Here is a 15315-nt window from a genome sequence, read left to right as displayed (position 1 = left end):
AGATCCCCTGGAGGAGGAAATGGCAACCCCCTCCTGTATTCTTGCCAGGAAAATTCCGTGGATAGAGAGTCACAAACCGTAGGATATGACTAAGCACACGGCATGCAGGTAAGTAATGCAACCATATAACCTTCTTAGGCTTTGTTGAAAAATGGAGGACAGGTATAGAATACATAGGGAACAGACCTATGGACACAGGGGGAGGGGAGGAGAGAGAGGATGAGGCATATGGAGAGAGTAACATGAAAATTCACAATCAGTTCAGTTCAGTCGCTCAATCGTGTCCGACTCTTTGCGACCCCACGAATCGCCGACCTGTCCATCACCAACTCCCGAGTTCACTCAAACTCACGTCCATCAAGTCAGTGACGCCATCCAGCCATCTCATCCTCTGTCGTCCCCTTCTCCTCCTGCCCCCAATCCCTCCCAGCATCAGAGTCTATTCCAATGAGTCAGCTCTTCGCATGAGGTGGCCAAAGTACTGGAATTTCAGCTTCAGCATCATTCCCTCCAAAGAAATCCCAGGGCTGATCTCTTTCAGAATGGACTAGTTGGATCTTCTTGCAGTCCAAGGGACTCGCAAGAGTCTTCTCCAACACCACAGTTCAAAAGCATCAATTCTTCAGCACTCAGCCTTCTTCACAGTCCAACTATCACATCCATACATGACCACAGGAAAAACCACAGCCTTGACTAGACGAACCTTTGTTGGCAAAGTAATGTCTCTGCTTTTCAATATGCTATCTACGTTGATCATAACTTTCCTTCCAAGGAGTAAGCATCTTTTAATTTCATGGCTGCAGTCACCATCTGCAGTGATTTTGGAGCCCCCAAATATGAAGTCTGACACTGTTTCTACTGTTTCCCCATCTATTTCCCATGAAGTGGTGGGACCAGATGCCATGGTCTTCGTTTTCTGAATGTTGAGCTTTAAGCCAACTTTTTCACTCTCCTCTTTCACTTTCATCAAGAGGCCTTTTAGTTCCTCTTCACTTTCTGCCATAAGGGTGGTGTCATCTGCATATCTGAGGTTATTGATGTTTCTCCCGGCAATCTTGATTCCAGCTTGTGCTTCTTCCAGCCCAGCGTTTCTCATGATGTACTCTGCATAGGAGTTAAATAAGCAGGGTGACAATATACAGCCTTGACGTACTCCTTTTCCTATTTGGAACCAGTCTATTGTTCCATGTCCAGTTCTACCTGTTGCTTCCTGACCTGCATACAGATTTCTCAAGAGGCAGGTCAGGTGGTCTGGTATTCCCATCTCTTTCAGAATTTTCCACAGTTTATTGTGATCCACACAGTCAAAGGCTTTGGCATAGTCAATAATGCAGAAACAGATGTTTTTCTGGAACTCTCTTGCTTTTTTCATGATCCAGCAGATGTTGGCAACTTGATCTCTGGTTCCTCTGCCTTTTCTAAAACCAGCTTGAACATCAGGAAGTTCACGGTTCACCTATTGCTGAAGCCTGGCTTGGAGAATTTTGAGCATTAAATTACTAGCATGTGAGATGAGTGCAATTGTGCGGTAGTTTGAGCATTCTTTGGCATTGCCTTTCTTTGGGATTGGAATGAAAACTGACCTTTTCCAGTCCTGTGGCCACTGCTGAGTTTTCCAAATTTGCTGGCATATTGAGTGCAGCACTTTCACAGCATCATCTTTCAGGATTTGAAATAGCTCCACTGGAATTCCATCACCTCCACTAGCTTTGTTCATAGTGAAGCTTCCTAAGGCCCACTTGACTTCACACAGCTCTAGGTCAGTGCATGATTAGTCGTGAAGTAGGATTATATCTTTGCAGCCTCTAGTCTTTCCCAACCTCTTTCTTGTGCTATTGGAACTTGCCAGATGTGATAGTCAAGAATCTGCTCTGTGACTCTTAGGGACTCCATGACAATCATGCATCAACTTTTGGGATTCTCAAGAGCTCTCCACTGGAAGTGAAGAGATCCACTCAGTCACATGTTACCTCTGGAAAAAACATTGATTGAGCTCGAGAACTTTCTTGATGGCTTAACTTTGTGATACCAGCTTGTTCAGGCAGAACTATCGTTGGTAAACTCCTTGCCATTTAATGGACTGGGTATTTTGGATGCCCCCTAGAAGTAGATGGCAATGTGGGTAGATTGGTGGGGTTTCATGGGATTGCTTTGCAGCCAAATCTTATCTTGTTGCTGTTGATTGCATCACAACAAGGCAGTTACCTCTTGCATCTTGGGCCATTGGTAGGTCATCTGATGGGACATGTAGAGCCTCTTGAATGACATTGCTCCATCAGATCAGTCTCAGTCGTGTTCTTTCATGAATGCAACTCTGTCCATCACCAACTCCCGGAGTTCACTGAGACTCACGTCCATCGAGTCAGTGATGCCATCCAGCCATCTCATCCTCTGTCATCCCCTTCTCCTCCTCCCCCAATCCCTCCCAGCATCAGAGTTTTTTCCAATGAGTCAGCTCTTCCCATGAGGTGGCCAAAGTACTGGAGTTTCAAATCCCAGGGCTGATCTCCTTCAGAATGGACTGGTTGGATCTTCTTGCAGTCCAAGGGACCAGCCTTGACTAGACGAACCTTTGTTGGCAAAGTAATGTCTCTGCTTTTCAATATGCTATCTACGTTGATCATAACTTTCCTTCCAAGGAGTAAGCATCTTTTAATTTCATGGCTGCAGTCACCATCTGCAGTGATTTTGGAGCCCCCAAATATGAAGTCTGACACTGTTTCTACTGTTTCCCCATCTATTTCCCATGAAGTGGTGGGACCAGATGCCATGGTCTTCGTTTTCTGAATGTTGAGCTTTAAGCCAACTTTTTCACTCTCCTCTTTCACTTTCATCAAGAGGCCTTTTAGTTCCTCTTCACTTTCTGCCATAAGGGTGGTGTCATCTGCATATCTGAGGTTATTGATGTTTCTCCCGGCAATCTTGATTCCAGCTTGTGCTTCTTCCAGCCCAGCGTTTCTCATGATGTACTCTGCATAGGAGTTAAATAAGCAGGGTGACAATATACAGCCTTGACGTACTCCTTTTCCTATTTGGAACCAGTCTATTGTTCCATGTCCAGTTCTACCTGTTGCTTCCTGACCTGCATACAGATTTCTCAAGAGGCAGGTCAGGTGGTCTGGTATTCCCATCTCTTTCAGAATTTTCCACAGTTTATTGTGATCCACACAGTCAAAGGCTTTGGCATAGTCAATAATGCAGAAACAGATGTTTTTCTGGAACTCTCTTGCTTTTTTCATGATCCAGCAGATGTTGGCAACTTGATCTCTGGTTCCTCTGCCTTTTCTAAAACCAGCTTGAACATCAGGAAGTTCACGGTTCACCTATTGCTGAAGCCTGGCTTGGAGAATTTTGAGCATTAAATTACTAGCATGTGAGATGAGTGCAATTGTGCGGTAGTTTGAGCATTCTTTGGCATTGCCTTTCTTTGGGATTGGAATGAAAACTGACCTTTTCCAGTCCTGTGGCCACTGCTGAGTTTTCCAAATTTGCTGGCATATTGAGTGCAGCACTTTCACAGCATCATCTTTCAGGATTTGAAATAGCTCCACTGGAATTCCATCACCTCCACTAGCTTTGTTCATAGTGAAGCTTCCTAAGGCCCACTTGACTTCACACTCCAGGATGTCTGGCTCTAGGTCAGTGATCACCCCATCGTGATTATCTGGGTCGTGAAGATCTTTTTGTACAGTTCTTCTGTGTATTCTTGCCACCTCTTCTTGATATCTTCTGCTTCTCTTAGGTCCATACCATTTCTGTCCTTTATCGAGCCCATCTTTGCATGAAATGTCCCCTTGGTATCTCTAATTTTCTTGAAGAGATCTCTAGTCTTTCCCATTCTGTTGTCTTCCTCTATTTCTTTGCATTGATTGCTGAGGAAGGCTTTCTTGTCTCTTCTTGCTATTCTTTGGAACTCTGCATTCAGATGCTTATATCTTTCCTTAAATTCACAATACCATACGGCAAACAGATAGTCAATGGGAATCTGCTCTGTGACTCAGGGAACTCAAATAGGGACTCCATGACAATCTATGAGAGTGGGATGCAGAGGGGGATGGGAGGGGATGCAGGAGGGAGGGGACATGGGTGCACTTTTGGCTGATTCTTGTTGATATATAACAGAAAACCACAAAATTTTGTAAAGCAATATCCTTTGATTAAAAAAAATTAAGTGGCAAAAAAAAAAGTGGAGGACAGGTGTAGAATAGAACTAAAAAGATGACTGCTAATCTCCTTCAAATTTACATTCATGAAGTCTGCCATTTTCCTATCAATACTTCGGACAAAACAAACAGCACTCTGTATCATGTACTTCTGAACAAGCTTCCACCCCCAACCTGACAGCCAAAACAGACATCACATGTCACCTTCCTAAAGGGGCTAATATTTAGATCTTTCCTCTTCAGAGACTGTTCCACAAAAACATTTATGCATTTGTAGTAGCAGTGTTAGTCAGTCATGCCCAATTCTTTGTGACCCCACCACTACTGTAGCCAGCCAAGTTCCTGTGTCCATGGGATTCTCCAGGCAAGAATACTGGAGTGAGTTGCCATTCCCAGAAATCAAACCGGGCTCTGCTGCATTGCAGGCAGATTCTTCACCATCTGAGCTACAAGGAAGCCCCCTTGGAGCCACCTAAATGGCTTGATCGCTTGATGCTAATATTGCAAAAACTCCTAACTTTAGGATACACCCACTAAAACTTTTTGCTTCTCCAAAGGCCCTTTTCCTACATCAGGAGAATGGTTACAACAAGAGTTCAGGATTTCAGATTTCTGTTACTTTAATAGTACTTTTCTTAAAAAAAAAAAAAAAAAAGCTTGTTTAAGAAGTAACATAAAGTCCACTTTCACATCTTAATTTCAAAGAATATTTTTATAATTCTAAACTCCCTTTTTGCTCCTTAGAAAGAAGAAGAAAAAAAAACCTAATTTCCATTTAATGACTCAAAAGAAGACCTAAAATACTATAAAATTAATGGCGGCAGTAACCATGTCTCTCACACTCACTGTTGTATTCTCAGCACTGTGTTTTCCAAAACTGCTTGAGCACAAGACTAACCTAGATAGCCAGTATAAAACACTAAGTTCCTCCACCAAAGATCTATGGTAAGGCCCAGAAATTGGTGTTTTAAATAGGTACCCAAGATGATTCCTAGGATGACGTAAGTTTAGGAATCAGTGGTCTAGAAAATGTATTGAGTATATGAGAAAGAATGTAAATTTATATTTATTAGTAAACCAATAACTAATAAACTACAATTAAGTATTCCTTTTTACCTTTGAAAACAAGCTTAACAGATTTAAAACATGAAGAAAACCAAAATATCTAGGTTAAACTTTCATTCAATTGTTCTCATTCTATTTACTATCTCAGGGACTAGTTGCTAACTAAACAAGTAAACTGCCAAAAAGAGTCTAAAAACTTAACCTAAAAACTGTTATTTTTCTGCATTTAGAATACTGAAAGTAACTCTTTACGGTTGATTAGAGTAAATACTCTTAAATTTACCTAACTTCTTAAACTTATTTGAACTGTGCTCATCCAATGTTCACAGTAATTCTATGAGGTATATGCTACTGGTAAACCCACTATACAGATGAGAAAACAAAGGCTTAAAGAAAATAGTTTTCCCTGAATCACTTGGCTAAGAATAAGTGGCAAATCTAGAATTCAAACTCAGGCAAACTATCATTATATATTTGTTAGATGTAATATTTCATGCCCACAGTAGAAACAAAGGCAATGAGAAAATATATTAATTCTTTCTCTGTTTATATTTGTATCCCTAATGACCAACTGCTAATGTATCAGGTTCTTGCAGAATAAAATAATGTGTTTTTAACAAGTAACTCTGAACATCTAATAAACAGCTTCTTCTTACCTGCTTGCATCTTGTAACACAAATTGGACAATATAACTTCAAAGGAAAACTGGATATATAAAAGAAAGACCTCCTAAAGGAGAAAGGTGAAAAGAAAGTTCACCTGTAGGTCAAACCTCACACAAGGTTTCCTCCAAGACAGAAAATATATGTGTATATATATATGGATGTATATATACACCTATGGGATTGGGTGTATACATACATCCATACATATACATAGTAAACTACTCAGCAGATAAAATGATTCTTAAAAAAAAGATTCCCAGTATAAATGAAAAGAATTAGAGAAGAGACTTATCCCATAGGGCTATGTTTTTCACATTCAAAAAGAAACAGTACAAATAACATAATTACTAAACATTTAGTAACCATGGTTTTAAAGAATATCAGATCAGATCAGATCAGTTGCTCAGTCGTGTCCGACTCTTTGCGACCCCATGAATCGCAGCATGCCAGGCCTCCCTGTCCATCACCAACTCCCGGAGTTCACTGAGACTCACGTCCATCGAGTCAGTGATGCCATCCAGCCATCTCATCCTCTGTCATCCCCTTCTCCTCCTGCCCCCAATCCCTCCCAGCATCAGAGTTTTTTCCAATGAGTCAGCTCTTCCCATGAGGTGGCCAAAGTACTGGAGTTTCAAATCCCAGGGCTGATCTCCTTCAGAATGGACTGGTTGGATCTCCTTGCAGTCCAAGGGACTCGCAAGAGTCTTCTCCAACACCACACTTCAAAAGCATCAATTCTTTGGCACTCAGCCTTCTTCACAGTCCAACTCTCACATCCATACATGACCACAGGAAAAACCATAGCCTTGACTAGACGGACCTTTGTTGGCAAAGTAATGTCTATGCTTTTGAATATGCTATCTAGGTTGGTCATAACTTTCCTTCCAAGGAGTAAGGGTTTTTTAATTTCACGGCTGCAGTCACCATCTGTAGTGATTTTGGAGCCCAGAAAAATAAAGTCTGACACTGTTTCCACTGTTTCCCCATCAATTTCCCATGAAGTGATGGGACCGGATGCCATGATCTTCGTTTTCTGAATGTTGAGCTTTAAGCCAACTTTTTCACTCTCCTGTTTCACTTTCATCAAGAGGCTTTTTAGTTCCTCTTCACTTTCTGCCATAACATTAAGTTACACTTAATAAAAAAAGGAACTGAAATGCAAACATTGCATCTTAAAAACCAAAATGCACAGTCATTTTAATAAAATCAAAAATATATATATTATAGCCATATAGTGATATATTTACATTCTATAGTGATCAGTACTTTCTCCTGTATTGAAAAGGGAAAATCACAGTTAATAAAAATAACTGAAATTTTTCATATTTTATGAAGCACTTTTATTAATGGTATATGGTCCAAAAAAAAAGACTAAAGCTACTGAGTACAGTGATTTTCTAATTAACTATTAACTAAATTACCCAAATTTTAAGAGACTGAAGGGGGTTAAAAATTATCTGTTCTAAACAAATTTACAAATCAAAGCTAAACAGGTGATCTAAAACTTGCCAGTCTGTGACAGAACTAGAATATAGATTTTCTAACTCATGTTTCAGTGTTCTATTACTTAATGGATGTGAATTACTGAAATACATGGGATACCAACTCACACATGCAGTGTAAGCAAAAACCATCTCCTTCAGGAGAATGGTCTCGAGATAGTCATTAGAGTATGACCCACAAAATATTAGATATTAATTCTCCAGAGCTGTTCTACAACATTATATCCTAATCAACTTTAAAACACTCACTCCATGAAGAAAAAGAAGAAGAGGTGGGAGATAGGTAGGAGGAGGAGAAGGAGGAAGAATAAGAAGCAGGGGAGGAGGAAGAGAAGAAAAGCATATTTAGAAAAGTTTTAGGGGAGAAACTGAGACAGTAAAAAAAAATCAGAAACTGCAAAAGGAAAGAAATGTTAAAGGGGAACAGAAATTACCAATTACCAATTCTGAGGTAAAGAAAATAAACATGTACACACAAAACTGAGACTAAAGGAAGTAAATGCCTCAACAACAGTAAGTCCAGCATTTTCTAACAAATATGATGGAGCAACTGATGTCAGACTAGCATTCCTACCATGAGCAACCATAAAACAAAATGTATGAAACAACTGTTTACAGACATTAGACAATGGGTAACACAAAGACTATAATCCCTTAGAAACGGTAAACTAACAAGGTGAGCCCAACAATTGCCTCATTTTTCTATCTGGGAAAAAATTTCCATGACGATAGCCTAGCAAGCAAGAGTTTAAGAAGGGCACAGTGGTTGTGCTAAGTTGTACAGGCAAAGATCAAACTTCAGTGCAGTTGATATGGTTGAAATCTGCAAGGCAGAGGGTCAGAAGTCTGTATAAGAATTCCGATAAGTCCATGGCCAGGCCAAAGACAGACTGCATATATGCAGGGCAAAACCAATCAAGGCTTAAAAGAGAATGGCTGAGAGAGGAAGAGAGGGCAGTTAAGGAGTGCTGGGTATATTTTAGAGTTCCTACCCAGCCAGAGTAGAGAAACCACAGTAACACCTTATTAACACCTCAAAAATCCAGTTGAGATACCAGAAAGGCTTCAAGAATGGGGACCACATCGTATAATAAGACTTATTCTATCTAGACTTACTCTAACAAAGCCTAAAATCAAGCCCCAACAAGTTTTGCAAGGAACTCAAAGTTTGGAGATTGAGTTGCAGTAAAGTAAGCAATCAAGATTGCTGGGAGAAATATCAATAACCTCAGATATGCAGATGACACCACCCTTATGGCAGAAAGTGAAGAGGAACTCAAAAGCCTCTTGATGAAAGTGAAAGAGGAGAGTGAAAAAGTTGGCTTAAAGCTCAACATTCAGAAAATGAAGATCATGGCATCTGGTCCCATCACTTCATGGCACATAGATGGGGAAACAGTGGAAACAGTGTAAGACTTTATTTTTGGGGGGTCCAAAATCACTGCAGATGGTGAATGCAGCCATGAAATTAAAAGACGCTTACTCCTTGGAAGGGAAGTTATGACCAACCTAGATAGCATATTCAAAAGCAGAGACATTACTTTGCCAACAAAGGTTCGTCTAGTCAAGGCTATGGTTTTTCCAGTGGTCATGTATGGATGTGAGAGTTGGACTGTGAAGAAGGCTGAGCGCCGAAGATTGATGCTTTTGAACTGTGGTGTTGGAGAAGACTCTTGAGAGTCCCTTGGACTGCAAGGAGATCCAACCAGTCCATTCTGAAGGAGACCAGCCCTGGGATTTCTTTGGAGGGAATGATGCTGAAGCTGAAACTCCAGTACTTTGGCCACCTCATGTGAAGAGCTGACTCACTGGAAAAGACTCTGATGCTGGGAGGGATTGGGGGCAGGAGGAGAAGGGGACGACAGAGGATGAGATGGCTGGATGGCATCACTGACTCGATGGATGTGAGTCTGAGTGAACTCTGAGAATGGGTGATGGACAGGGAGGCCTGGAGTGCTGCTATTCATGGGGTCGCAAAGAGTCAGACACAACTGAGCAACTGAACTGAACTGAACTGAACTGATGTACCTAATAAGAGTTTCAAAATACATGAAGCATGACAGAACTACTAAAAAGAGAAACTGACAAATACACAATCTGTTTGGAATAACTGATAAAATGAGTAGAAACAATAAATTAGTAAGGATACAGGATTAGTAAAGATACTCAGAAGTTAACACTATCAACCAAGCTGACCTAACTGACATACACTATACCCAACAGTTACAGAACACACATTCTTTTCAACTTGACTTGCTCATCAAGTAAGACCTTGCTCACCAAAATAGACCACACACTGGACCATAAGTTTTCATAAAATTTTATAAGACTGAAATTTATCAAAATTTGTTCTCTTACTACAACAAAAATTAAATTAGAAATTAACAACAATATATCCAGAAAGTCCCCTTTTTCTAATTTTCTACCCAGAATGAGTACCTTTTTCTAATTTTTCTGTCCACTATTTCCCAGTTCAGAAAACAGTAACGTACAAGCCCAGCATATTAAACAAATGAATTAATACCACTTTAGAATTATTCTTTCCAACAACAAATAAACTGAACTTTAATCTGATAAACCTCTAAAAGCTGCTAGTAATTTATAGGAAATACAAAGGAACATAATAATATCACAGAGATGCAATCAGCAAAATTCAGACTGGTAACTCTTCAGAAAAATCTACCTAGCAAGAGAGAGAGAGACAGAAAGAAGCAGAGAAAAAAGTAAAAATAAAAAGTAGAAAAAGAGAAACTTTAAGAAAATATGGCAATATATTGTCTTTAACATATATCAGGATGAGTTTTTCTTTATTCTACTTTGTGTCTTATGTGTGTTTAAAATGAAGAAAGAAGATTTAGTAAAATCAAATATAGGTAGTTTACAGAGACAAGTGTTGCTAAGGATGGTTGGGATAAAACTTAAATTATTAGTTTTACTTGCTTGTGTTACTCTGAAAAATATCATCCAACCATATTGGGTAAAGAGGATCTGCTCTATTCCAAAGAAAATAAAGTTTTCCCATCTTCTCTGAAAAAGAAAAAAATAAAAAAGACTTTAGTTAAATGAGAATTAGATATAACTGGCTCCTTCTAAATCAACATGCCTTTAAAATTCTACGAAGAATTCTATGAAAGGCTTATTTCTAAAAATAGGTGGCCCTGATAAACAGAAAAAAGTTACCCTTTTCTGTGACTAAGACAAAAGTTCATCCTTGAATTGAAAAAAAAGCAAACTTAGAATCCAATCTTCTTTGGATGTGCATGCAATTAATTCATTTGGGTGTTTGCTGGATTGATTTAATATTAATACATAATGGAATTTGTCGTTGTTTAGTCGCTAAGTCATACCCGACTCTTCTGCTACCCTATGGAGTGTAGCTCACCAGGCTCCTCTATCCATGGGATTTTCCGGAAAGAATACTGGAATGAGGAGCCATTTCCTTCTTCAGGGTATCTTTCCTACCAGGTGGGCCCTTTACTACTCAATCACCACTTCCTCAACTGCTAGCAGTTAAGGGAGAAAAGTATTTTCATAATGTTTCACCTTTTTTCTCCTTTCTGCTCCTGTATTTTCTCTCATAAATAGTACTTCTAAATAATCTTTCCATAATCCCACACTTCCTATCTCCTGTGAAGCACTATCCCTACTCACTTTATTACTTGCCTCTTAAAATGACTTTGCTACTTGACACACAAAATAAAGTGAGTAAAATCATGTGGCCCTGTTATCCTTGCCTCATGGTATTCACACTCTTGTGTATAAATACCCTCCTACTCTGTAACAGGACTTCAGTGCTAACAAATAAAATCCAGCAGAAGCAATGATAATGTGATTTTTGTCATTAGATGATGAAAGGCTCTGGAGCCTCTAGTTCTCTCACTAACTCTGGGAAAAGCCACATCACGAGCAGTCCTATGGAGGGTCCAAGGAGAGGAACTGAACCTGCCTAGAGCCACATGAGTGACCTTGGACAGACACTCCAGTCCAAGAAAACAGCTTGAGCAAACCTCATGAAAGACACTGAGCCAGAATCACTGAGCTGAGCCACTCTCAGACTCCTGACCCTCCAAAACTGTGTAATAAATATTTATTAAGGTACTAACTTTTGAGGCAATTTATTACATAGCAATAGATAATAGTATTAATACAAATATTACTACTAAAAAATAATACCTACTCCTTTCAGACCAACAATTATAGCAATGCCTAAGCTCAATCCCATGAAAGACATTCTGTACAAATTCAGCATACTATCAAATCAAAAGTATTTCACATCAAAATCTATAATGTTCTATTACTTATCAGAACAGCAAGATTAAAAAAGTAATAATGCCCAGTACCAGCAAAGATATGTGGCAACAAGAATTCCCATGAACAGTTGGTGGGAGCACAACAGATACAATCTTTTCTGAGAACAAGTGGGCAATGTTTATCAAAATTCAAAAGTCACATACAATTCCACTATTAGGCATTTACCCCTGGTTCTCCTCTTATATCTTACAATATACTTGTATATGGGCTGAGGAGGAGGGAAGAAATAGAGAAACTGACTCTAGTGAAAAATAGGAAATCTAAATATTCATAACAAAATTTTTGGGTAAATCAATTATAGTATAACCAAACAGTGGACTATCATCCAAATGTTAAAGAGGAGTATATACACATACCAATTTAGAAAAGATATCCAAGATACACATTATGAAAAAAGTCAGGGTATATATAACCCCATTTCCATGAGAGAACATGATTCTGAGTTCCTATTTAAATCACAAAAGGGGCATTATAATCAAAACTGTATTTCCACATTTTATAATCTCTTGAATTCATTTAAAGATACCATTGTTGTGCAAGTCTTTTAAAGCAGGCCGAGTGGATCCTGTTTAAATTTTACTTCTGCTTAGCATCCGTACCATGCATAAATAATAATAATGATTGCCAATGTATACTGAGCAAATACTATGTGAAAAAAATTCTATTAAGCACCTCCAAGTATGATGTTTACATATATTATTTAATCCTCAAACACTGTAATATACATAGTGCTGTTATCTCTATTGTACAGGGAAGAAAAATGAGATAAGAGGAATTTGCCCAGAGCCTATAAGAGTACAAAGAATTCAAAATCAGAAGTTCGTTCTCTTAGCCAATACCATATAATCTTTTATTCATTTTGATCATATTTCAAGTTAAAAGAGGGCTGTAAAACTTGGTCTTTAACTAACAGATTAGCAAATAAACCAAAATCAATGCAACATCAGAATGACATAGACAATTCTTAACTCTTATGAAAAAAACAGAAAAGACCATGGACACAACAAAAGCAATTTCCAATTAAAAATAAATGACTGTCTAATAAAAATGCAATTTATTTTGCTAAAAATCACATAATCTTCCCTGACTAGCTAATTACTACTAGGTATCAATTTTTTCCAGTAAATTACATTTAGTACCCTTTCAAAAAAAGCAAATTCCTTTTCCTTGAGCACCAACTATAACAAATCTGGTACAGGAAAATAAAGAGAAACCAACCAAAATCTTTCTAAAAACTGAATAGTCTTTACAGCATTTGTCTGGTTTCCCTTTTCCAATCTACTTGATTACTTTCACCTTATTTCTAATTTTAATCCATTCAATCACATTCAATACAGCTCTACTGTATTTCCTTTGCTGGATAAAGCAAAGGAAAATAAAGACTACTTAGAAAATAAGACCAGTCCAGTAAGTTATTAAATCCCTTTATAATCATTATAGCTACAACTAACCATGCAACTCAGGCTTACCCAAAGATCTTGTCTACCACACTGCAGGTTAACCATCATTTTTTATGTCTTAGAAACATCAAAGAAACTACGAGAATCTATGTTCACCTTACATTTCAAAGCGCTTTATAAAACCACCTTTACTGAACCACATTTAACCATAAAAACGTGGCAAGAAACACGCTGATCAGTTCCTGCACTTATTCTTCAAAACAATCTCCCTTCTTGCCCCTAAACCCCCCAAAATTGGCATTCTATAGTCAGACAGCCTGTGTTCCAATTCTAGAAGGGTCCACTAAATAAGGTATCTGAAGCAGTCTCCGTTTCCTTTCCTGTAAAATGGGAATGAGATGAGTACCTACTTCATAGGGCTGCTGTTGAGAATGAAATGGGATTAACTCAAGGTAAAGCGCTTAGAACACTGCCTGACACGTAATGTACACCCAATAAATGCCAGCCATTACTGTATCTCCAAAATTAACTGCCTAGAACCTGAATTTTCTCTTTTAGAGATAAGAACTAACCAAACTCCATCAGGACAGTGGGCATATCGATGGAGTTTCATATTAACCTGTGCAACAAACAGCAACAGTATATAAACAGTAATTGTATTTTCATAGCACTTTCTTTTTAATAAAAACGCTTTGCGTGAAATTAAACACTCCGATCTCCCACGCTGGAACCCTGTTAACAACACAGCCCGGAAATACAGTCCAGATTCTCATCGCCTAAGGAGGGGGGAACGTGACAAACTGCTGGTTACCACATCAGGGAATCCGGCAGTTCAAAGCAGGCCAGAGAGGCTCAGGACTGGAGGGTAGTCTGTTTAGAGAAACAACGTTCCCTTTTCCTATTTTCTTCCCCAGTGTCGATACTAACGAAGCCCTTTTCTCCCCTGAGCCGACGACAAGCATCTACCGGCTCTTTCGGGAGCTCCCACCCTGTGCGTCTCCCCCCATGGAACCCAACTATCCCCCGACTCACAGAGTGTGTCCGCACACATTCACCATCAGCTTCAACGAAGGGTTCCGGTACTTGGTGGTCTTACACCGGGGGCAGCCCTGATCGTCCATGGCGCCTTCCTTGCAGTGGACTCTCCCCAGCGCCTGCTTCAAGTCACAGCAACAGCCAACCTAAAGCCCCTCAGATCCGAGGCCAAGCAGGTTCCTAACAACAGGCTCTTGGCTGGGACGGTCCTTTACGAATGAGCACCGGCCGGTGGCAAGGCAATTCAGCACAAAGGTTCCGGAAGCAAGTTTTCCGGTCCTGCCGCTAGGGCTCGGTCTCAGCTTTAGCAGGCCACGGAAAAACCTTGGATTTAGAGGGAGGGCTTTTTAAAAAGGCAAATTACACACAAACCCTCAAGTGTACCTAGCTGTATTTTTCAGGAAATCGTGTCACAATTAGGAACATAGATTCCACCTTGTTCTGTCTGGAAATAGTCCCATTAATCAAAGAGCTGTGTTTGGTGTACATAGTAACTGGGACCAGTATTTTCTTTTAAACAGTGTGATAGTCTTGTGCTTTATACTTCTTCTTTACACTTGCACAGTCGTGCAATCACAGAAAACAATATGCATTCTCAGATATGAAGCTTGGAAAAGTTATTTAGAATGAAAGTCTCATGCTGACCCTAAATATTACAGATTCTCACTAAATGTTAAAATAGTTCTATAAATAATATCTGGCATCTGCAGAGAGGCAATTACCTCAAGATGGTCAGGCATGCTTAACGGTTTCAGCTGGCTCTAATATCTCTTACCATCCTACCAATCAATGACAGTATTTGTTTCCCCAAACACAGGAATATAGACTTTATTTCAGCAACTCTCTTGAAAGCCTGAATCTCTTTGGAAATTTTAAGTAACATTCACTGCATTTATCATGGTTGCAAAGTGATATTTATAAACAGCTCTGCATGCATGTTAAGTCACTCAGTCATGTCTGACTCTTTGCCGCCCTATGAACTGTAGCCCACCAGGCTCCTCTGTCCATGGAATTTCTCCAGGCAAGAATTCTCCAGGCTTTGCCCTCCTCCAGGGGATCTTCCTGACACAGGGCTCAAACTGGCATCTCTTGCATCTTCTGCATTGACAATCAGGTTCTTTACCACAAGAGCCACCTGGGAAGCCCGTAAACAGCTCTATCAGATAATAAATTC

General features: G+C 39.4%; 1 protein-coding gene across 3 annotated transcripts in view; it reads right to left on the bottom strand.

Annotated features, from left to right (window-relative positions):
- The window catches only part of MNAT1 (MNAT1 component of CDK activating kinase), a 211721-nt gene extending 197348 nt beyond the window's left edge, over positions 1-14373 (bottom strand). For 2 of the 3 annotated variants that reach the window (XM_061429062.1, XM_061429064.1), the window contains exon 1: positions 14139-14373. In XM_061429062.1, coding sequence (XP_061285046.1) covers positions 14139-14227 — 89 coding nt within the window. In that variant the 5' untranslated portion in view covers positions 14228-14373. The remainder of the gene's footprint in view (positions 1-14138) is intronic. The other variant, XM_061429063.1, reaches the window with a different exon arrangement.
- Between the last annotated feature and the right edge of the window lie 942 nt (positions 14374-15315).

Source organism: Bos javanicus, chromosome 10 (genome assembly GCF_032452875.1).
Source record: "Bos javanicus breed banteng chromosome 10, ARS-OSU_banteng_1.0, whole genome shotgun sequence".
NCBI lineage: Eukaryota > Metazoa > Chordata > Mammalia > Artiodactyla > Bovidae > Bos > Bos javanicus.
The sequence above is the reverse complement of the archived record's forward strand: the minus strand, read 5'-3'. Positions and strand labels throughout refer to the sequence as shown.